At 43.9% G+C, this 22,097-nt stretch overlaps 1 protein-coding gene and 1 long non-coding RNA gene across 3 annotated transcripts in view; both read left to right on the top strand.

The window, feature by feature from the left end:
• MMD (monocyte to macrophage differentiation associated) overlaps positions 1-14,384 on the top strand; it is a 36,258-nt gene extending 21,874 nt beyond the window's left edge. For both annotated transcript variants that reach the window (XM_048490437.1, XM_048490438.1), the window contains exons 3-7: positions 380-540; positions 3,381-3,455; positions 4,459-4,560; positions 5,403-5,472; positions 13,448-14,384. In XM_048490437.1, coding sequence (XP_048346394.1) covers positions 380-540; positions 3,381-3,455; positions 4,459-4,560; positions 5,403-5,472; positions 13,448-13,648 — 609 coding nt within the window. In that variant the 3' untranslated portion in view covers positions 13,649-14,384. The remainder of the gene's footprint in view (positions 1-379; positions 541-3,380; positions 3,456-4,458; positions 4,561-5,402; positions 5,473-13,447) is intronic.
• Positions 14,385-14,734: 350 nt separating this feature from the next.
• On the top strand, positions 14,735-16,986 carry LOC125429978. Its single transcript, XR_007244074.1, has 2 exons — positions 14,735-16,444; positions 16,555-16,986. It is a non-coding gene; the product is annotated as an uncharacterized LOC125429978 (long non-coding RNA).
• Positions 16,987-22,097: the final 5,111 nt, after the last annotated feature.

The following is a 22,097-nucleotide window of genomic DNA, read 5'->3' as shown; positions in this document are numbered from 1 at the left end:
AAAACAACAATCAGACTAACAATAGCAACAAATAGAAAAGGTTACTATGTTACCTCTGTCCTAGGCACAGTCACGGACAAGACAGGATCATACAGCAAATAGGATGACCGTTTCTTGATCAGGAAGGTATTTTATTCAGGCGTGATAGCAACAAACAAATAGCTAACTGGGTCCCTGAAGCGTGCATGAACTTTTATAGAGATAATTTTTATAGAGATAATGAAAACGTTATACATTAGATAATCACCTGCAGTTTTTTACAAAGCATTTTCAGGTTAGAGAGAATATTGTTTTAGGCACCAGAAGCCAAATTACAGAAGGCATGAAATGTGGAAAGGGAACATAGCAAATAATCTGTTTCTCTTTTGTTCCCTTCTAGTTCCTCATTGTTCCAGCAATTGTGGGTAGCACGCTGCTCCATCGTCTCTCTGATGACCGATGGGAAAAGATAACTGCATGGATCTACGGAGTTGGCCTTTGTGCACTCTTCATAGTATCCACAGTGTTCCATATAATTTCCTGGAAAAAGAGTCATCTGAGGTATAAACCAAGCTTTCATTTAAATTATAGCTGTGCACTGCATGATATTTCTGGCGGGGTTTTTTGAACAGGTGGCTAACCTGTGGAACTGATGCCTGAAAGTGCAGTTTTCCCTCTAGGAGCAGTAGTGGTGTAGTGGTTAAGAGCAGGTTCATTCTAATCTGGAGGAACCGGGTTTGATTCCCCACTTTGCCGCTTGAGCTGTGGAGGCTTATCTGGGGAATTCAGATTAGTCTGTGCACTCCCACACACGCCAGCTGGGTGACCTTGGGCTAGTCACAGCTTTTCAGAGCTCTCTCAGCCCCACCCGCCTCACAGGGTGTTTGTTGTGAGGGGGGAAGGGCAAGGAGATTGTAAGCCCCTTTGAGTCTCCTACAGGAGAGAAAGGAGGGATATAAATCCAAACTCCTCCTCCTCCTCCTCTTCTTCTTCTTCTTCTTCTTCTTCTTCTTCTTCTTCTTCTTCTTCTTCTTCTTCTTCTTCTTCTTCTTCTAAGCCAATTGACTTCGTGGGGTATATTTCCACTTAGGTTGCACTAACAGGTGTTAGCATGCTGGTTCATCATCAGGAGGAGTCGTAGGTCTGTGTTTCCCACATCTTGCAGTTGCCTCTAACTTGCAACCAATCAAGTAGTGATTGAAATTATAGTGCTCACTAGAGTGGCACCATCTCAAACTTTGCTGCAGTTATCCAAAAAGTTGACCTTGTCAGCCTTCTCCTGAGTCTTGGTAATTGTATACTTGGCAATTGTATACTAAGACACCCGGGAGATACAGAATACGGCTCAAAGAAAAACATCTTTGGCTGTGCAGTGCAATTTAGTCTAACACAGCGGTTCTCAACCTGTGGGTCGTGACCCCTTTGGGGGTCGGACGACCCTTTCACGGGGGTCACCTAAGACTCTCTGCATCAGTGTTCTCCATATGTAAAATGGATAAATGTTAGGGTTGGAGGTCACCACAACATGAGGAACTGTATTAAAGGGTCACGGCATTAGGAAGGTTGAGAACCACTGATCTAACATATCCCTTAGATCCGTGGTGGCGAACCTTTGGCACTCCACATGTTATGGACTACAATTCCCATCAGCCCCTGCCAGCATGGTCAATTGGCCATTCTGGCAGGGGCTGATGGGAATTGTAGTACATAACATCTGGAGTGCCAAAGGTTCGCCACCACTGCCTTAGATTTTTAAATGGAACCTAAAGAAGACACAAAGTATGAACTGAATGTGCTGCAGAGCAGTTTTTGAACTGAGACATTTTAAACATTTTGAATGCATTCTAAACTTCCAGTGATAAACAAAAATTAAAGTGACTTGCTGTGTAATCAGATGGAGAGGGTGGGGACTGAGGCCTTATCGGAGGCGGCAGAAGGGTTGGCTGGCATCTGCGCCAGCAGTATCATGCCAATTGGCCTGGACGCCAGCACGGTGTCCCAGCCCGGAAGGTGGGTCGTGCGGCAGGGCCACCACCACAAATCCCCACGCTGACATACAGGGAGTCATTTCCACTTTCAGGCCAGTAAAACCCCTTCCCTGTGGTGCACGGTGCAAACCTGCCCACCCACCCCCAAAAATGGTGGTGTAAGTCATTTCTACTGTGAACTTTCCTGGAGGAGAAAAGGTTTTTTCTGCACTCCCAGTGCCCATGCAAATAATTGCTTCTTTGAAGGCAGCTCAGCGCCCCTGTCCTCAGCTGCTGCTCTACTGCCCCCACCTCCTTTTGGATTAGGCTGCCCAAACTTTCATTTCCAAATAAGATACTGCTGATGTTGTTTTGGAGGTTTAGAATATTTAAGTTTTTAATATGCAGCGACTATAATAACTGAGGCTGCCAGTTTCCATCTTTTATTACGGTTTGGCCTGATTTATGGATTCCATCACGGGCCCGGCCTACTCCCTCCTTTTCTTTTTAGCCTTAGATCGAGCGCCTGTTTTTAAACAACTTCTGTTTTATAAAAACCTTGGTTGTCTTAATTTATAGCTCTTTGCTGTTTGTAATCGCTGCATAGGTTTTAATGGGTTCAGTGTTTTATGTTGTTGATTTTATGCTGTTGATTGCTGTTCGGTAGAACAGCCGTATTATGAGCCGCCTCGAGCCCTTCGGGGATGAGGCAGCCTATAAGTTCAATAAATAAATAAATATACAAACCAGTATAAAGGGTAGTCAATGCTAATTTGCTAGTGGCGTTAAATTGAACAGCGAGATGCATTTTTTGCTTGGCCAAATCTGGATTCACGCATGGTTTCTTTATCAGGCTTATGGTTGTAAGAGTACAAGGAGAGGATCTCCATAACTGGTTTTCCGGTGGCATGCTTCTTGTGTTTACACCCTCTGCCATGTGCATGTTTATTTGCCCTTTGACTCTATTCTTATCTGTGAATATGCATAGGAATTCTCTTTCAGAAAAAGGGAAGACATCCCATAGCCCTGTGGTGGCGAACCTATGGCACTCCAGATGTTCATGGACTACAATTCCCATCAGCCCCTGTCAGCATGGCCAATTGGAGTGCCATAGGTTCACCACCACTGCCATAGCCTTACTAAATGCAGCATGTATATTGGGGTTCCCTGCCTTTCCAGTTTATAGTTTGTAATTCTGTATTGCAAACAACAGTGAATATTTTTGTAGCCTATTCTGAATATTAAAAAGTTACAATTGAGGAACTCTTTCCAAGCTTAATAGTGTCATAGTTAAGAGATTATGCATTGGTTATAGGCAAGGTGTGGGGCATTCATTTTACAAGAGTAGTCTTATTTTGAAATGGAGCTTAATTTTCTGATAACCTGTCATTTTCCACAATGATTTCTTTCCTTTTGTTTGCCTTTCCATTTTAGGACCATGGAGCACTGTTTTCATATGTGTGATAGAATGATGATCTATATCTTTATTGCAGCATCCTATGCACCATGGTGAGAACTGCAGTACAAACTTTTTAATAGATAAAATTTACAGTAGCATGTTATCTGTACAGCATCCACTATATTGATTGGTGATTAATTGCATATGGCCTAATCTTCCAAGGTTAAGAAGCAACGAAGTTAAATCCTTTTTCCATTTAACAAAAGGAGGTTAAATCCTTTTTCCATTTAACAACTTAAGTCTAATGGTAACACAATTGTTCTGATCCAATAAGGGCCGTGTGTGTGTGTGTGTGTGTGTGTGTGTGTGTGTGTGTGTGTGTGTGTGTGTGTGTGTGTGTGTGTGTGTGTGTGTGTGTGTGTGTGTGTGAGTGAGAGAGAGAGAGAGAGATCAGAGCTGGTAAGATCTGGATCCTTGTCTGACTATAACTAGGGCAAATTTCTTTAGAGAAATATAATGTTTTATGTCAGCAAATGCAGAACTTACCATATATACTCGCGTATAAGTCGACTTTTTCAGCTCATTTTTTTTGCCAAAAAAGCCCATCTCGACGTATACGCGAGCCACCTGCCGCCACCCGTCATCCCACTCACTCACTCACTCACTCACTCACTCACTCACTCACTCACTCACTCACTCACTCATCTTTTCCTTTCCCCGCAGGCTCTGAGGCTTGGCTTCAGGGAATCTGCCGCTCGGGCAGTGTGTCTCTATGATTTTCTTAAAAGGGCAATGCTCCAAAGATTGCTTAAGTGTTTCCTTGCTTGTAAGCAAGAGAAATGCCAGAGCAGCCAAGGGCTGGGGCTGCTGTGGGGATCCAGGAGGCGGGGGGGGGAGCGATCCGGTGGGGAGTGGGCACCCTGGCTCTTCCCTGCCCCCACCTGCTTTGGAGTTGCCACCCTGGACTTATACACAATAAGTTTTCCCAGGTTTTGGTGGCAAAAGTAGGTGCCTCGACTTATACACCAGTTGAGTATATACGGTAAATTGCCTTTAATATTCCATCTGCTTATAATTTTTATTGTTGCTTATCACTTTAATTTTTTTTTTCAGGTTAAATCTTCGTGAGCTTGGGCCTCTGGCATCCCATATGCGTTGGTTTATCTGGCTTATGGCTGCCGGAGGAACTCTTTATGTATTTCTCTACCATGAAAAGTAAGAAACATCAACAGCGTGGTATAGTGGTTAAGAACGGTGGACTCTAATCTGGAGAACCGGGTTTGATTCCCCATTCCTCCAAATAAGTGGCAGAATCTTATCTGGTGAACTGGATTTGGTTTTCCCCCTCCTGCACATGAAGCCTGCTAGTCACAGTTCTCTCCAAACTCTCTCAGCCCCACCTACCTCAAAAGGTGTCTGCTGCGGGGAGAGGAAGGAAAGGAGTTTGTAAGCCGCTTTGATACTCCTTACAGAAGGAAAAGGTGGGGTATAAATCCAAACTCTTTTTCGTCTTCTTTTTCTTAATGGTTTGTACTTGGTGCTTTCTATCTGTTAACATTGCTGATATTAGTCGTTAAGCTAAGATTTTGAATTGAAATTCAGGATTATCCTTCACCAGGGTCATAATAACGTCACCAGACTAATTAACAATCGACCTGAAGGAAGATGGAGGCAGGCAAGAGATAAGAGTATAAATCTTGAAACCTAAACAGTTTCCCTTTTGTCTAATTAGAAAAAAACCTGAAACATCATATTATTTGCTTTTGAGAACAGCACAATATCTGCTTGGCTATTCAGGCTGTGTGTTGCTTTGTTTGTTCTAGGAATATCATGGGAATTTTGGAAATAAAAATAGCATTTCACCTATTTCTCTGGATATATAATTCAGGCAGCACTTAATAATATTAGTGGGAAAGAAAAACTTAAATTTCTTGCACCTTTCCCAAGAAATGGGAAACCTGGAAATCATATAAAAATATGCATTTTGGTGGGGAAGCATTGTTTTGTTTTGTTTTTTAATTTTTTTTCACACTTAACATGTGTCTTTATTTTTGTAGGTATAAAATTGTGGAACTCTTTTTCTATTTAGCAATGGGCTTTTCCCCTGCTCTGGTAGTTACATCCATGGTAAGTAAAGAACACTTGGCAGAGAAATTGAGTTCTAAACATCAGATTTATTATCATTCCAAGAATATATGTGTATGTGTGTGTGTGTTTGTATTTAAACAACTCTTGTATAGGGGTGCTGTGTGGTTTCCGGGCTGTATGGTCGTGTTCTAGCAGCATTCTCTCCTGACATTTCGCCTGCATCTGTGGCTGGCATCTTCAGAGGATCTGATAGTAGGAAAGCAAGTGGAGTATATATACCTGTTGGAATGTCCAGGGTGGGGGAAAGAACCATTGTCTGTTAACAAGTAAAGGGTGCAATTAGCAAGCTAGATTTACATGTGTTGAGTGGGATCCACCCATTTGCATGTGAGTAACAATGAAGATAGCAAGGTCAAAAGGTGAGGGTATCTGAATAGAAGTAGCCTGGCCTTTGTTCCCTTTGATTGTATACTGTCTATCGTCATCCTGTGTTTGTTTGGAGCTGATTAGTCACTGTCTTGACTCTAGTGTTTTTCAACACTGGCAGCCAAGTTCTGTTCATTTTCATGGTTTCTTCCTTTTTGTTGAAATTGTCCATGTGCTTGTGGATTTCAGTGGCTTCTCTGTGTAGTCTGACGTAGTGGTTGTCAAAGTGGTCCAGAATGTCTGTGTTTTCAAATAATATTCTGTGTCCATGTTGGTTTATCATGTGTTCTGCTATTGCTGATTTTTCTGGCTGAAATCGTCTGCAGTCAAAACTCTTGTATTGATTTACACATGTTTATCAAAGCATTAGAACATCACTACATTTCTGTTGCCTGCCTCCCAGCTGGCCTCTCATCAGCTGGAAGTTGGCTTCTAATGCTTGAAAGTTGCCTGTTGAAACAAATACATAGGAATATTTTGGGAGTAGCCAAAAGCCCATCAATTAATTAGCTGAGGGTAATCCAGTGAACATCATGAGTCCACTGTTAAAAGCTTTTGACAGAACCTCTCAGACACTCCTCAGTAAATTTAGCAGTCACAGAATAAGAAAAGTTGTCATTTTACGGATTTAGTAAATGGTTTAAAAATGGGAAACAGGAGTTGGGAATACACACAAGTATTTCTTGCAGTGGTGTGGAAACAACACCGTGGAGTCCCCTAAAGGTCTGTATTGGGTTTATTACTGCTTGATAGGAGCCGCGTGGCAGGAGCCGCGTGGCGTAGTGGTCAAGTGCTTGCACTGCCACTCACACGGTCAGGAGTTTGAGCCCCCTGTGGGTCAGATATCCTGGCAGCTGGCTCATGGTCAACTCAGCCATCCATTCATTTCTTGGTCAGTGAATGAGTACCTAGCTCATAGCTAGGGGGTAAAGAATAGCTGGGGAAAGCAATGGCAAACTACCCCACAAAAACGGCTTGCCTATGAAATCACTGCTTGCAGTGGTACCCCAGGGTCAGACACGACTGAAGGAGAAACTTTACCTTTTTTTTTCACTGCTTGATGGATTTGGAAATGTTGCAGAGTGAAAAGTGAGGTCACCAAGTTTGCAAATGACATCAAATCATGCAGATTATGAACTGGTCCAAGAAAGGCCGTTTAAGTGGAAAATGAGATTAAGTGTCAGTAAGTATAAGGCTCATCACATTAGGAGCCAACACGCACACACTCCCAAGACCAGCTTCATATAAATTTGGTTAGAAATTCCAGACAGAGAAAAGTAGTAGTTTCTGCACTGTGCTTAATTAACTTTATTTTGCTACCATAAGAAGTACTGATGCAACTGGCTTAGATAGCTTTAGGGATTTGTTTACATTATTTATAGTCCACCTTTCTCACGGGGACTCCAGGTGGATTACACAGAGTGACTCAATACAGTCAACAAAAGGGGACATTCTGTGAACAGTGCCTTAGAATTGTAGAAGTCTGCAGCTACCCAGAAGTCTCCAATCCAATCCAATCCAAAAACCTTTATTAGGCATAAACCAGAAGTACCATACATTCCAAGTACAAAAACAGGATCATTGTTATACTTCTCCATATCATGTAGAACATAGATTAAAAATGTAGCAACTGCTTCAGAAATTTCTACATTAGGGCTGTTCAATAGCTTAGACATTTTTAGTTTGTCTGAGAGAAACATAAATTCTAGAGGTAGTAAAGCTCCCAGATCAGTTCTAATATCATTATACCTCGAACAGTAAAGCAGGATTTGAGGGATTGAGTCTATAGCGTTGGGACAGTACCGACAGCAACGCTCACTTTGTGGGATGTTAAGGAAATGACCTTGAAGATAGACAGAGGGGAATGAGTTGCACCTTGCTCTGGTCATGACCCATCTGCACTTATAATTAACAAGCTGTTCTAAATATACAGCAGGGCTAGATTTCGGGGGGGTGATCCCAAAGTATAGAGGGGAACAGGAGCTTTGCGCAGCACTCAGGAGAGATTGGTATTCCTGGTCGTACAGTCTGATCTTTAGACGATGGTAAATTTCCGTGGCTGTAAGCATATGAAGAGACTCCCATGAGAAACCCAAGGAGAAGATTTTTTTTTTTCAATATGGAGCCACCACTTCGAAAGCTGAAGTTCCCTCATTTCTAGCAAAGATAAACCTTTTGGATCTGTGCAGAAGCATAGACGCAGCCAAAACTTAAATGTTACAGCCCATGTCCTAGTTTCTAATAAATGTTGCCCTGATTCCAGACAGCACACCATAAGGGACACAATGTGGGGTGCCAAATATCTTATATAGGAAGTTTGATTGGATACGCTCCAGGTTCTTGTGCCAAGCTTGGATCCAGACAGGGATACCATACAATAGGTACTGGACCACCTTGGCATTAAACACCTTCAGTGCTGCTGGAATAAACCTTCCACCAGAAGTCTAAAAGATCGAACTGAAGCATATCATAAGTATTAACATGCCATATTAAGTGATGCAAAAATTACATAATTGGGTCCTTACAATAATCTATACACAGCAGCACGGACCGCAGTGCCTAATCATTTATCCAAGTAAGTTTGTGAGTCATTTTGCACAATGCAATCCTGTTACCTGTACAGAAAAGTCCTCTTGAATAATTCAGTTTTGCATAGTTTGCAGAAAGCCAGGAATGTGGAAGTCAGCACCGTGTAGTGGTTGAGTGGTAGACTCTAATGGAGAACGGGTTTGATTCCCCTCTTCTCCACGTCATCGGTGGACTCTTATCTGGAGAACTCAGTTTATTTCTCTGCTTCTCCACATGAAGGCTGCTGGGCGACCTTGGGCTAATCACAGTTCTTGCAGAACTCTCAGCCCCACCTACCTCACAAGGGATCTTTTGTGGGGAGAGGAGAGGAAGGGAAAGGAGTTTGTAGGCCGGCTTTGGTCTCCTTACAGGAGAGAAAGACAGGATATAAATCCAAACTCTTCTGTTTTTCTCAGGCAGGCCATTCCATAAAGTGGGACATAACAAAGAAAGCATGTGTACAGACAAGTGTTTTTTGCGCTTGCAGAAAACCCTGTTGACATGACCAAAGCTATTGTGGCAGAACTACAGGGAGAGACGTGGTCCCGTAGATAAGAGGGACCAAGGCCATGAAGGGTTTTGTATGTGATAATCAATAATCTATGAGCCAAGCAGCTGATGGACAGTCAAGGAAGTGTCTTCAGAATGTGATAATACTTGAGAGACAGCATTTTGTACCAGCTGGAGTCTCCAAATTGATTTTGAGGGGAGATCTATGTGTGGTTCATTGCACTAATTAATGTGTATTTGCACATCATTGTTCATTGCACTGAGGTTCATTACACATCAGGATTAATGTGTAGATTCAGGTGTCCAGATTAACTGTATTGAGGTAAGAGGCCATTGTACGAGCTAGACTGAATTAGTTAAAAGAGTTTTTGCACCTGGCTTCTCCAGCAATAAAATTGGATCCAATATAATTCCAAGGCTTTTAACGGCATCAGCAAGGATCAACTGGACTCCATATATACTCGTGTATAAGTCAAGTTTTTCAGCACATTTTTTGTGCTGAAAAAGCTCCCCTCGACTTATACAGGAGTCAGCTGTATTTTAAAAAATATTTTAGGGTTTTTACTTTGTCAGCCGCCAGGGGGCGCAGTTTTTAGGCTAGCAGCACCAAAATTTCAGGATATCATCAGGTGACATTCTTGATGATACCAACCAAGGTTGGTAAAGTTTGGTTCAGGGGGTCCAAAATTATGGACCCCCAAAGTGGGTGCCCCCATCCCCCATTGTTTCCAATGGAAGCTAATAGTAGATGGGGTTACATTTTGAGGGTCCATAACTTTGGACCCCTTGAACCAAACTTCACTAAACCTGGGTGGTATCATCAGGATAATCTCTTGCTGATACCAGCCAGGTTTGGTGATGTTTGGGTTAGGGTGTCCAAAGATCCCCAAAATGGGTGCTCCCATCCCCCATTGTTTCCAATGGAAGCTAATAGTAGATGGGGCTACCCTTTTGAGGGTCCATAACTTTGGACCCCCTGAACGAAACTTCACCAAACCTGGGTGGTATCATCAGGAGGCTCTCCTAAAGATACTCTGAAATGTTGGTGCTGCTAACATAAACATTCCTCCCCTGACAGGTTGTGTGAATGTCCCTTCTAAAATGACACCTGTCATGTGCAATTTTAAAAATATGTACACTAAAAATAATGAGCTATTCTTTTAAAAAGCAGGGTAGTTTTGAGTCACAGTGAACAGGCGTGTTCATTCCAGTTTTTATTGTATGATCCATTGTTTAAAACCCTTCCTTACAAAAAAGCTAAGGTTTTTGTACTTTTAAAGTTATTGTTGATACCATATTCTTCTTGTTGACCCTCTTTTCCACTTACAGAGCTAGTTTACTGTTTTTCTTTGAAATAAATATTCAAAAACATTTAACCTACTGATGCCTCAATTAATGTAATTTTATTGGTATCTATGTTTATTTTTGAAATTTACCAGTAGCTGCTGCATTTCCCACCCTCGACTTATACGCGAGTCAATAGTTTTCCCAGTTTTTTGTGGTAGAATTAGGAGCCTCGACTTATATGTGGGTCGACTTATACACGAGCATATACGGTATATATCCCTCAAATCAACAATACTACAACATACAATGGTAGCTGAAGGTAGTATAAATGCCCCAAAGATGCAGAGCAGTAGAGAAAAGAGTAGAAAAAAATCACATGGTAGGGCAGACAAATTCTCAGTGGGAAGAGATATTCTTCTTGGGAACACAATTGGGCGAAGGTTTTTAGTAGGATCTGCAAAAACACATCCTGTGGATACAAACATATGCTTTCTGGACATCCATGTCAACCTACTGATGCCTCAATTAATGTAATTTTATTGGTATCTATGTTTATTTTTGAAATTTACCAGTAGCTGCTGCATTTCCCACCCTCGACTTATACGCGAGTCAATAAGCTTTCCCAGTTTTTTGTGGTAAAATTAGGTGCCTCGACTTATATGTGGGTCGACTTATACACGAGTATATACGGTATGTCCTCGGAGACCGCCTCCTTCTCAGCCAGCATTACGTGTGTCTTTTGGGGGTTAAGTTTTAATTTGTTTACTTTTAGCCAGTAACCATAGCAGCCAGGCTATTTAGGCCCTCTACTACATCATTAGGGGATTTGCAGAAGGATATATAGAGCTAGGTATCTTCAGCGCCCTGAATCAGACAAATTCCTGGGAACTTTATCTGTGTTTGTGACTGTTTAGCCACAATGATCAAATAGAATCTCCATATTCAGGAGAAACATACCACTGAATACTAGTTGATGAGGGCCAACCAAGGTGGCATTTGTGTTCATGCCCTCCCCGATGGACTTCCTAGAATTTCTGTCACCGCTGGAAACACCGTGATGGACTAGAACAGGGGTCGGCAACCTGCAGCTCCGGAGCTGCATGCGGCTCTTTCGTCCTCGTACTGCGGCTCCGCAGCAGCGACGCCAACAACGGCAAGTTGCACTTGGAATGTGGTGAGCGTTCCTCCTTCCCCACCCCCTCCTTCCTCCCTCCCTCCCTCCGGCGACCTTTCCCCTCCTTCCCTCATCTGGTACCTGCGAAGGAGAGAAAGGATGCCAGAGGGAGGGAGGGAGGGAGGGAGGGAGGGAGGGAGGGAGGAAGGAAGGAAGGAAGGAAGGAAGGAAGGAAGGAAGGAAGGAAGGAAGGAAGCGCACTCGCCGCATTCCAAGTGCAACTTGCCGTCGTTGGCCTTGCCACTGCTGTCTATCCTGCCCGCTTGGTTGAAGGCAGGGCTTGGGGAGGGCGGGGGCGGGACTTGGGGAGGCGGGGCCAAATGGCTCTTTGGGTGCTAAAGGTTGCCGACCCCTGGACTAGAAGATGTTAATCTCATTCAGCAGCTCTTGTCTCATGTTCCTGCACCAAAATGGCTTGTATTCAGCCCTATGGTTAAGAAAAGTTATTCAGGATGATGAAAGACCCTGCTTGGATCAATTTCACACTTCCTCTGTAGCCCTCCCCACAAATTTTGTTTCTGGAGATTAGAGGGTTCTCATGAACAATACACTGGGAGTCTGCAATTGGAGGGATTAATTATTAAAAAATAATCACACCTTTCTTACCAAACATGAGTGTCCTCAAAAGTGTAATATTCTCAAAAGCAGTGGTTCTCAACCTGTGGGTCGCGACCCCTTTGGGGGTCAAATGACCCTTTCACAGGGGTCGCCTAAGACTCTCTGCATCAGTGTTCTCCATCTGTAAAATGGATAAATGTTAGGGTTGGGGGTCACCACAACATGAGGAACTGTATTAAAGGGTCGCGGCATTAGGAAGGTTGAGAACCACTGCTCAAAAGAGTATAGGGCCATTTGTGTACTCATGGTCTCCTTTTCATTGAAGGTACATTTCCTTCAGGTTTGATTCTTGGTTATGCACATGCTTCCCCCTCTTCGGCGATCACCCCACCCTAAGATCCCCACAGTTTTCAAAAACTGTGGAAGTACAAGTTTTTCTTTCCCTTTGCAAGAAAAACGAAGAAGATCAGCATGTGCTTTGCTTTCTTGGCGTTTTCTCACCCCTTTTCCTGCCCAGACCACAACAGTTCCTCCCACTCTGCCGGCCACCATTGAGGAGGAGGAGGAGGAGTTTGGATTTATATCCCCCCTTTCTCTCCTGCAGGAGACTCAAAGGGGCTGACAATCTCCTTGCCCTTTCCCCCTCACAACAAACACCCTGTGAGGTAGGTGGGGCTGAGAGAGCTCCAAGAAGCTGTGACTAGCCCAAGGTCACCTAGCTGGCGTGTGTTGGAATGCACAAGCTAATCTGAATTCCCCAGATAAGCCTCCACAGCTCAGGTGGCAGAGCTGGGAATCAAACCCGGTTCCTCCAGATTAGATACACGAGCTCTTAACCTCCTACGCCACTGCTGCTCCTTTAAGGAACGAAAGAGCTTTTTTCCCTTTTCATTCTGAAGGTCTATCCCTGAAGCAGTAGATCCAGTGACATTGACAAGAAATTGAAATGGTCTAGGAAACTAACTCTAGGCAACAAACAGCAGGGAGGGAAAGGGCGGCAGGCAACCGCCCAGAATGGAGGTTGCATGAAAACAATGAGGAGGGAGGGCAGACAAAATGGTGGATCGGATCAGCTAGGGAAACTTTGTAGGAGGAGAATCTCCATGCATATAAAAAACCGTGGGGAAAATCCTTCTGTGAAGGAAACAGCCGCAGAGTAAGTTGTGCATTCATAAACAGATTAAATTGTATGGCCAGTTTTCCTAATGTAGATCAATTAGAACATAAGAACAAGCCTGCTGGATCAGACCAGAGTCCATCTAGTCCAACACTCTGCTACTCGCAGTGGCCCACCAGGTGCCTTTGGGCGCTCACCTGCAGGATGCGAAAGCAATGGCCTGCTGGCCTAAATTCCGATCACTGCTATTAACTACTGCTTATTTGCACATGCATTCATATCAGAATTAATGTGTCTCCAGTACTCTGACTGTTAAAATAGTTGCATGTAGGAGGGCACAGAGTAACCTTTGTTCTCTTTTTATTAATCCGCAGAACAATACTGATGGACTCCAAGAAGTCGCGTGGGGAGGCTTAATTTATTGTATGGGAGTCGTCTTCTTCAAGAGTGACGGGATCATCCCATTTGCCCATGCCATCTGGCATCTGTTTGTTGCCACAGCTGCTGCAATTCATTATTACGCTATCTGGAAGTATCTTTACCGAAGCCCTGCGGATATCATCCGTCACTTATGATACACAATAGAGCTGCAACCTGCACTAAGCTTCCAACTCAGTATTATTTCTGTAAAAAAAGGTTCTAGAGAAATGGGGGAATACATTGCACAGAGGGGATAAATGCACTGATAGTTTTATGAACACACTTTACTGTGAACTAAAACAAGTTCTGGAATTGCTATTCACAGATCCAGTGCTAGATGCATGACAACATTTTTTCCTGTGGAAGTCCCTACTGAAACAAACAGGAGTCTGGTACACAGCTTCGGTTCATTTCAGTGGGGCATCCCTTTTATATTGCACCCGCTGTCAGTGATCAGTGGTTGCAATACAACTCACAAGTATTAAACACTTCAGCCCTTTCAAGTTGATGGACTTTTGAGCATGCCCAATTTTGAATTTGTGGCTAAAGACCCATACACTGCATTACTATTAGTCCGTTGCACATTACAGGGAAAACAGTGTAAAAAAAATGGCTAACTGCCTGATGTTTACAAAATTTTTAAAAATGTATTTAATGGATTTAGGGTTTTTTTGCAACTTTAAACTTTGACAGTTTTGAATTGTGGAAGTTGATGCAGTAGCAGATACTTAATTCTTTTTTTTTCAAGTTGCTTTCTACCACTTTTTTCATAAACTGTTTATGATCGTAAACAGTATTCATACATGGTGATTCAAATCATGGATAGAAAAATGTAGCGTTTTCCCACCACTTGTAAGTAATGTGACTTTTATTAAAAACAACTCAACTGTTTTGTAAGTGAATTTTTTTAAAAAATACATATGTAAATGAAATTATAGCCGCAAAAAATACATATGTAAATGAAATTATAGCCGCTGTTGCTCAGTTGAAACAACAGTGAGACGTTGAAAGAAATGGCTACATTCCATACTATGTTCTGACAGATATACCTCTTGCAAAGGTTTTTATTGAAACTGTGAGATAAACAATGGCCCTTTCCCCACTTACCTTAAGCCCCGTGCTACTCTCCGCAAGTAGCGCAGGGTCCCACTGCACTCCCCACGTCAGGGGCGGCAACAGCGCAGCCGCCTCGACGCTGCCGCTCTCGCGCCTCCTCAGCGCGCGGCATCCCTGGTGCTGGCAAAAACAGCGCCTTTTGATGACTTCACGCGGGGTCGTGGGGACGCCCAGACGCCGCCAGGGATGCCACGCGCTGAGAGCAGCGCGCAGCGACGGCAGCAGCAGGAAAAGTGGGGAAAGGCCCAATTATGGTTTTCAGAATGAGCTCTGCCAAGCTTTAACCTGAAGACATGTTACTTTCCACAAGAAACCGAACAGGCTTGGTTTCACTTTAACAATATAAGTAGTGCTAACCCATGAAGCGGCTTCTAAAATCAATAATAGATATGGTAAAAGCGCTCTGGAAATCTGGCACTAAAACAACAAGCGACTAGCAATTAACATTGATAGCCAGACAGCCCAATTCTGATGCGGGGGCCGCGCCAGTGCATTTTCCCACCAGGCCGGCACAATTGGCACATACGCCGATGGGGAGGGTAAACTGGGAGGAGGGTGGATGCCACAGAGATCCATGGTAACTGACCTGGAAGAACCATGCTGACCTAAAGCTGGTGGCGGGCTGGGGCATTCACGGAGGTGGAGCCAACTTTAGTCAGTTTCCACCAGACTTTGGAGCCAGGAATAACCCTGGCGCAGGCCTTGAACTTAACACCATCCCAAAGGCCCCCAGAGCCCTTGGAAATCACTCTTGGAAAGCCTCGCTGATTTTATAAACACTTCTAACGCTTGGGTGCTCAAATGTCAAGGCTTACGTTTTTCAAGATGCTCATGCAGACCACTCTCATTGGATGTTGGTAAAAAAGTGGGCCCCTTGCTCTTTCCGTTCTTTCCCAACATCGCCAAGAAAGCTTTGAGTATTAAATAGTTAATAATTCTTTGTACAACCCAAATGGCCTTTTCAGGGATGGAAGCTTGAAGAACTGTATAGTTTGTCAAAGACTTTCCCGGCTGGAATCACTGGGGCGTTGTGGGGTTTCCGGGCTGTATGGCCGTGTTCCAGTAGCATTTTCTCCTGACGTTTCACCTGCATCTGTGGCTGATGCAGGTGAAATTTCAGGAGAAAATGCTACTGGAACATGACCATACAGCCCAAAAACCCCACAACTGTATAGTTCTCGTGAGTTCCGGGACAAAGTAGCAAAACTGAGCTTAAAGCATGCTGCTTTTTAGCATTCGGGACAATGAGACATAGTGGTTTGATTGTAGAACATGTACATTAAATAACAAGATTTTAAAATCTCACTGTAATGACTTGTGTCCAGTTACTGTAGTGTGTCCCACTGTACTGTGAATGTCTTATATTAAGATGAAATTGATTCTTTTTCTAACTTGCTCTTTTTCATGTCAGTATTTTAAAAAAAAACCTAAAACAACGTTGCCTTTTTCAGAGTTTGCTCTGGATGTTTTGTCTGTCTGAACAATAGACCTGTACTATAGGGATTGGGGGGAGGAGGGTAGTACATAATTTCTTCTAGTCTTGCCAGTGGTTTGTTTCATATTTTAGGATGAGGTGAACTTGTAAGACATTTGCAGGACGGGACAAATGTTCAGATAAATGCAAGACATTGGGACGCTGCTTTCACACAATATTAGCTAATGTCTACCAAACGGTCCCAACACCAAAGTCTCTTCCAAAGCCCACTTGGGTTCCAGTTTGCACGTCGGGCTCTGGAGAAGTAGAATTATACCACTCTTGTCATTATTGTCAAAGGTTCCACTTGTGCAGTTGCAAAATTCCCTTGTTATTGGAATCTTTGGACTGGGTACATCTGGTTAACCCAGGGGTCTGCAACCTGCGGCTCTCCAGATGTTAATGGACTACAAATCCTATCAGCCCCTGGCTGATGGGAATTGTAGTCCATGAACATTTGGAGAGCTGCAGGTTGCAGACCCCTGGGTTAAACTTTCTCAGTAGCATGAAAATGAAACCGCAAAACAGACTGTAAAAGACCCGGAACATCTGAATGCCTCAGCTTTAAAAAAAAAAAATTAATGTGTCTGACTCTAATATACTCTCTTTTTGTGAGTTCATGTATGCTGTTCAAATGCAGTACTGTTATGACCACTAAGATGTATGTAAAGATCTCAGCTTTTGTCAAAACTATTAAACTCGCTCCGGTTAGTTCTGCTGCCTTTATGGTAACTTCTCATGGTCTTTTTAACATACGTGTTTTTAAGAGTGAAAAAAGTGTTTGCTTTTTTTAAAAAAAGAAAAGAAAATCAGACTCATCAAAAACAATTTGAAGTCTGTCTAGTTCCTAAAGTTTTAAATGTACTAGATTAATGCAAATAAACATTTTTGTGCAATTTGGAATCGTGTTTGAATTCTGTAGTCATTAAATGAAGGAATCTTTATTGCTGGTCTTCTCACGGCTACAATCAGAATTGGATTACAATAGTGGTAACTCTTATGAACAGTTTTGTACTGTGATGTGGAATGAACAGCTGTTTTAAAAAGCTTTTGCTAGGTTTGTGTGAGCGGGTGGGCTGTTCTTCGAGAACGGACACTTAGCTCTATTTGTATTGCTGTGATAATAAGAAAAATATGGTAGCTCCATGTTTGTGAAATAGACAGCTCCCTGATGAACCATGTTAACAAAAACTACTAGGTGACACGGTTTCCTGTCTCAGTATCAGAGCCCATGTTTCACAATCATGTTTCACAACAATCAGAGCCCTCCGGGGGTGGGCGGTATAAAAGTTGAATGAATGAATAAATGAACCTGCCATTTGAAAGAACTCATGTTGTGTTGGCGATATGGGCATTTCTGACTGCTTCCACAACTTTGTTCCATTTTCATATTCCTAATCTTAGGCTGAGGAGCCACGTGGCGTAGTGGTTAAGTGCTTGCACTGCCACTCACACGGTCAGGAGTTCGAGCCCCCTGTGGGTCAGATATCCTGGCAGCTGGCTCATGGTCAACTCAGCCATCCATCCATTCCTTGGTCAGTAAATGAGTACCTGGTCCAAGCTCATAGCTAGGGGGTAAAGAATAGCCAGGGAAAGCAATGGAAAGCTACCCCACAAAAACGGCTTGCCTATGAAATCACTGCTTGCAGTGGTACCCCAGGGTCGGACACGACTAAAGGGGAAACTTTACCTTTTAATCTTAGGCCTCTGGTGACCTTAACAGTTTTATAGTACTGGAACTTTTCCAGCATTATTGTGGCTGCCATTTTGGATTGGATTTCTGATGCCTTGCTTAGGAACCTCCTTGATTTGACACATCCCGGCTCAGTTGGTATTCATTTTGCAACTGCTACATGACGAGTGATATCAGTTAGTGTTGAGGCTGAATGTGAGGAAACCCAAGTTCTAATCCCTGTATGTCATGTGGATTTATAGCACTCGTTCACAGTTCTTCCACAGACGGCTCCCCACCTATCAGAAGGCAGCTGGGGAGCAGCAGTGGCATAGTGGCTAAGAGCAGGTGCACTCTGATCTGGAGGAACTGGGTTTGATTCCTGGCTCTGCCGCTTGAGTTGTGGAGGCTTATCTGGGGAATTCAGATTAGCCTGTACACTCCCACACACGCCAGCTGGGTGACCTTGGGCTAGTCACAGCTTTTCAGAGTTCTCTCAGCCCCACCTGCCTCACAGGGTGTTTGTTGTGAGGGGGGAAAGGCAAGGAGATTGTAAGCCCCTTTGAGTCTCCTACAGGAGAGAAAGGGGGGATATAAATCCAAACTCCTCTTCTTCTTGGAAAGAAAATATAGATGGCTACCTTTTTGAAGGAGTCAAGGAAGTTTAGCTGTGTTTGAGGGCAAAGGGAAGTCATCGTCCCCCGCTGTAAGCTGATCACTACCTCGAGTTCACCTCAATGCCTGTAGCCACACAACAGGCTGGCTGTGAGATCCTTGCGCTACACTGAGCTTCTTGAAAGAAATATAGAAGACAAATTAGTAAATACTTGCATTTATCTTGTTGACAGTACTGCATAAATGCTAAATAAAATCATTTCTCTATGTCAGTGAAGGATGACTATCACCAACAGCCAGTTTTTCAAACCCTAGGTATTGATTACAGCAGTGGCGTAGGAGGTTAAGAGCTCATGTATCTAATCTGGAGGAACCGGGTTTGATTCCCAGCTCTGCCGCCTGAGCTGTGGAGGCTTCTCTGGGGAATTAAGATTAGCCTGTACACTCCCACACACGCCAGCTGGGTGACCTTGGGCTAGCCACAGCTTCTCAGAGCTCTCTCAGCCCCACCTACCTCACAGGGTGTTTGTTGTGAGGGGGGAAAAGCAAGGAGATTGTAAGCCCCTTTGAGTTTCCTACAGGAGAGAAAGGGGGGATATAAATCCAAACTCTTTTTCTTCTTCTTCTTCTACAATGGATGTCTCAATACTTCTTTTAGTTTTGAGAAATTTCACAGTCTCCCCACGGAGTAAGGCAGTACAACCGATCTGATAAATGAGAGTATATTTAAGGTTTTTGTTCCATTTTGGGAGGTTTCTGCTTGCTTATATATCGTATATGAGTATCCCTGACATACAGGGTTGGGGGCGGGGGGGGATATATATAAAGCCCTTGATCTCTTGCTACATTTGGAGCAATCATGGTCTCTGCCGTTTCCTTGACATCAGCTATGTTAGCTGCATGTCAATGGCCATTCCGCATGAAGTTGGTATCAAATCACTGGAAACTAGACTGAGGAACAAATGCTGCCTGTTTGTTCTTTATGTAAGAGAATCCTCTCCCAGCAAGAGGATGTTCACTATAAAGTGTGTTATGTTCAGGGGAAAATGCTTTTGAATGTAATTCCACACTATTAGAATATGGGCTACACAAGATGGGCATGTATTTATTTTTTATTTTTTCTCCCCATGGAGACCTAAGTGGGCTTACAACATCATTCTCCCCATCCACCATGGTAGCCTCAACCCTGTGAGGTTGGTTACGTTAACAGAGTGGGAATGTTTGGCCACTGTGAATTTTCATGGAAGAGTAGCAATTTGAACGCGGGCCTTCCAGATCCTAGTCCAGCTTTCTAATCTTTGTACCATGACTTCTTGTCTTCAATTGCTTGCTTTGGGGACTGAAAACAGATCCTAAATTTAGGCAGACTGTTTCTGCAACCATGTCTCTCCAGCAACTTTCTGAGGAGATGGAAAGTCATAACTAGAATTTTAATGCAGGTTGACGTAGCTGTAAAATACCTTTCAGGGTAATGTGGATCATCGTTTATCACTGTGGTCCATCATGTTGCTCTCTGTAAGGGTTCCTTGCACTGATTTTTTGTTTGTTTCTGCATGACTAAAAGGTGATATATAACTCTCCAGCAAATACCCCCTGACGGGGAACACCACCTCTGCACCTGGACTCTCCACCTCTGTAGGTAGCTGATTCCACTGTTGCACAATTCTTACTGTATTTTTTTCCTAATAACCAATCGCCACCTTTCTGCCCATAATTTAAACCCATTATTGTGCGTCCTATCCTCTGCCACCAATAGAAACATCTCCCTGCCTTCCTCTGTGACAGCCCTTCAAATACTTGAAAAGAACAATTATGTCCCCCTTCAATCTCCTCTTCTCCAGACTGAACATTCCCAAGTCTCTCAACCTTCCTAGGGCAGTAGTGGCAAACCTATGGCATGCGTAGCCCTTGACTATAAATGGAGATCAAGTAGAGCGGGTGGGTAGTTTTAAATTTCTGGGCGTCATGATTAACGAGGACCTGACCTGGGGCGTACAGACTGCCGCGGTGGTTAAGAAGGCCCAGCAAAGACTGTACTATCTGAGACTTTTAAGGAAACAACAACTGAATGGAAAACTCCTGGTGTCCTTTTACCGCTGTGCTATAGAGAGTGTCTTAACCTACTGCATCTGTGTATGGTTCTCCAGTTGCACAGTGGCAGATAGGAAAGCGCTCCAAAGGGTGATCACTACTGCACAGAGGATTATCGGCTGCCCTCTCCCCTCCTTGGAAGAACTCTATAATTCCCGAAGCCTAAAGAAAGCCCAAAATATTCTGAGAGACCCGTCTCATCCAGCACTCTCTCTTTTTGAACTGTTACCATCCGGCAGACGATACAGGTCTATCAAAACTAGGACAAAGAGGCTTAGAGACAGCTTCTACTCTAGAGCTGTGGCTATGCTAAACTCTGCGGCTTCGTGTTGATGTGTTTGGGGCTGTGTAGGGATGGGTGGAGGAAGGGGAAAGTGAGGATGGGGTATGAGTCTGAAATTGTGTGCATCGAGGAATGCTGCTGTAAATTTCGTTGTGCGTGCACAATGACAATAAAATGCTTATGCATGCCAGAGGTGGCACTCAGAGCCCTCTTTGTGGGCACGCACACTGTCGCCCCAGTTTGGGTACTCGGCAGTGGTGTAATGCCAAGGAGACGAGGGGTGTGCAACACACTGGGCGCATGCCCCTGCGGGGGCGTGGCAAGGGCATTCCAGAGGTGTGGTGGTGGTGTTTCAGGGTGTTAAGGGAGCATTCCAGGGCAGGGGGGGGCAGACGGGGGGCGTGGCAGGGGTGCAGGGCGCACACGTGCCTCGGGTGCAGTTTCCTCTCGCTCCGCCCCAGCACTCGGTCTCTAAAAGGTTTGCCATCACTGTCCTAGGGCTTGGTCTCCCGGCCTCTGATCATCCTCCTCGCTGTCCTCTGCGTCCACTCTATTCTGTCCATTTCCTTTTTTACCTTAAACCTCCAGAACTGTACACAATCCTCCAGGTGAGGCCTGACAATGCTGTGTACAGTGGGACTAGGGCATCTTGTGATTTGGATGTTTATTTATTTTTATTTTATTTTTTTTCGATTTATAAACTGCCCCATCCCCAAGGAGCTCTGGGCGGTGCACAACATTGATATATACACAATTAAATAGAGGTTCACAATAGTGACCACACAACAATCAATATAGTACTAAAATCCATTAAAATCTATTAAAACATGCAGTTACTATAACAGTGACAGGCGTCCTATAGCCCAATTCATTAAAATCTCCCCAAAAAGAAGAAGAAAGAGAGGCCAGACTCCTCTCTAGGAGGGTAACATAGATGGAACCAGGATTAAGATGGTAAAGTGCATAAAGCATGTGGGGGGGGGGGCACTCAGCGACTGGACACTCCAAAGGCCCGGCGGAACAACTCAGTCTTACAGGCCCTGCGGAACTCACCAAGGTCCCGCAGGGCCCGGACAGCTGGAGGAAGAGTGTTCCACCAGGCCGGGGCCAGGGCCGTAAAGGTCCTGGCCCGTGTGGAGGCCAGCCACATCATTGAGGGGCCTCTGTTATGGCTCTGCATCATCTAAAATCATACAATTGCACAAAAGCTTTGAATCATCTGAAAAGGGAAGAGCCCATGACTCCCAGTCTTGCAAATCCTTGGTTTCTTGAGAACGAACAACAGATGAATTGTGTGATCTCAAAGAGAGCTACACCTTTCTAAGTCCATTGAGGTCAATAGAGGTGGAAGGC

Source organism: Sphaerodactylus townsendi, linkage group LG03 (assembly GCF_021028975.2).
Source record: "Sphaerodactylus townsendi isolate TG3544 linkage group LG03, MPM_Stown_v2.3, whole genome shotgun sequence".
In the NCBI taxonomy this organism is placed as follows: domain Eukaryota; kingdom Metazoa; phylum Chordata; class Lepidosauria; order Squamata; family Sphaerodactylidae; genus Sphaerodactylus; species Sphaerodactylus townsendi.
This window is presented reverse-complemented; position numbering and strand designations above follow the sequence as displayed.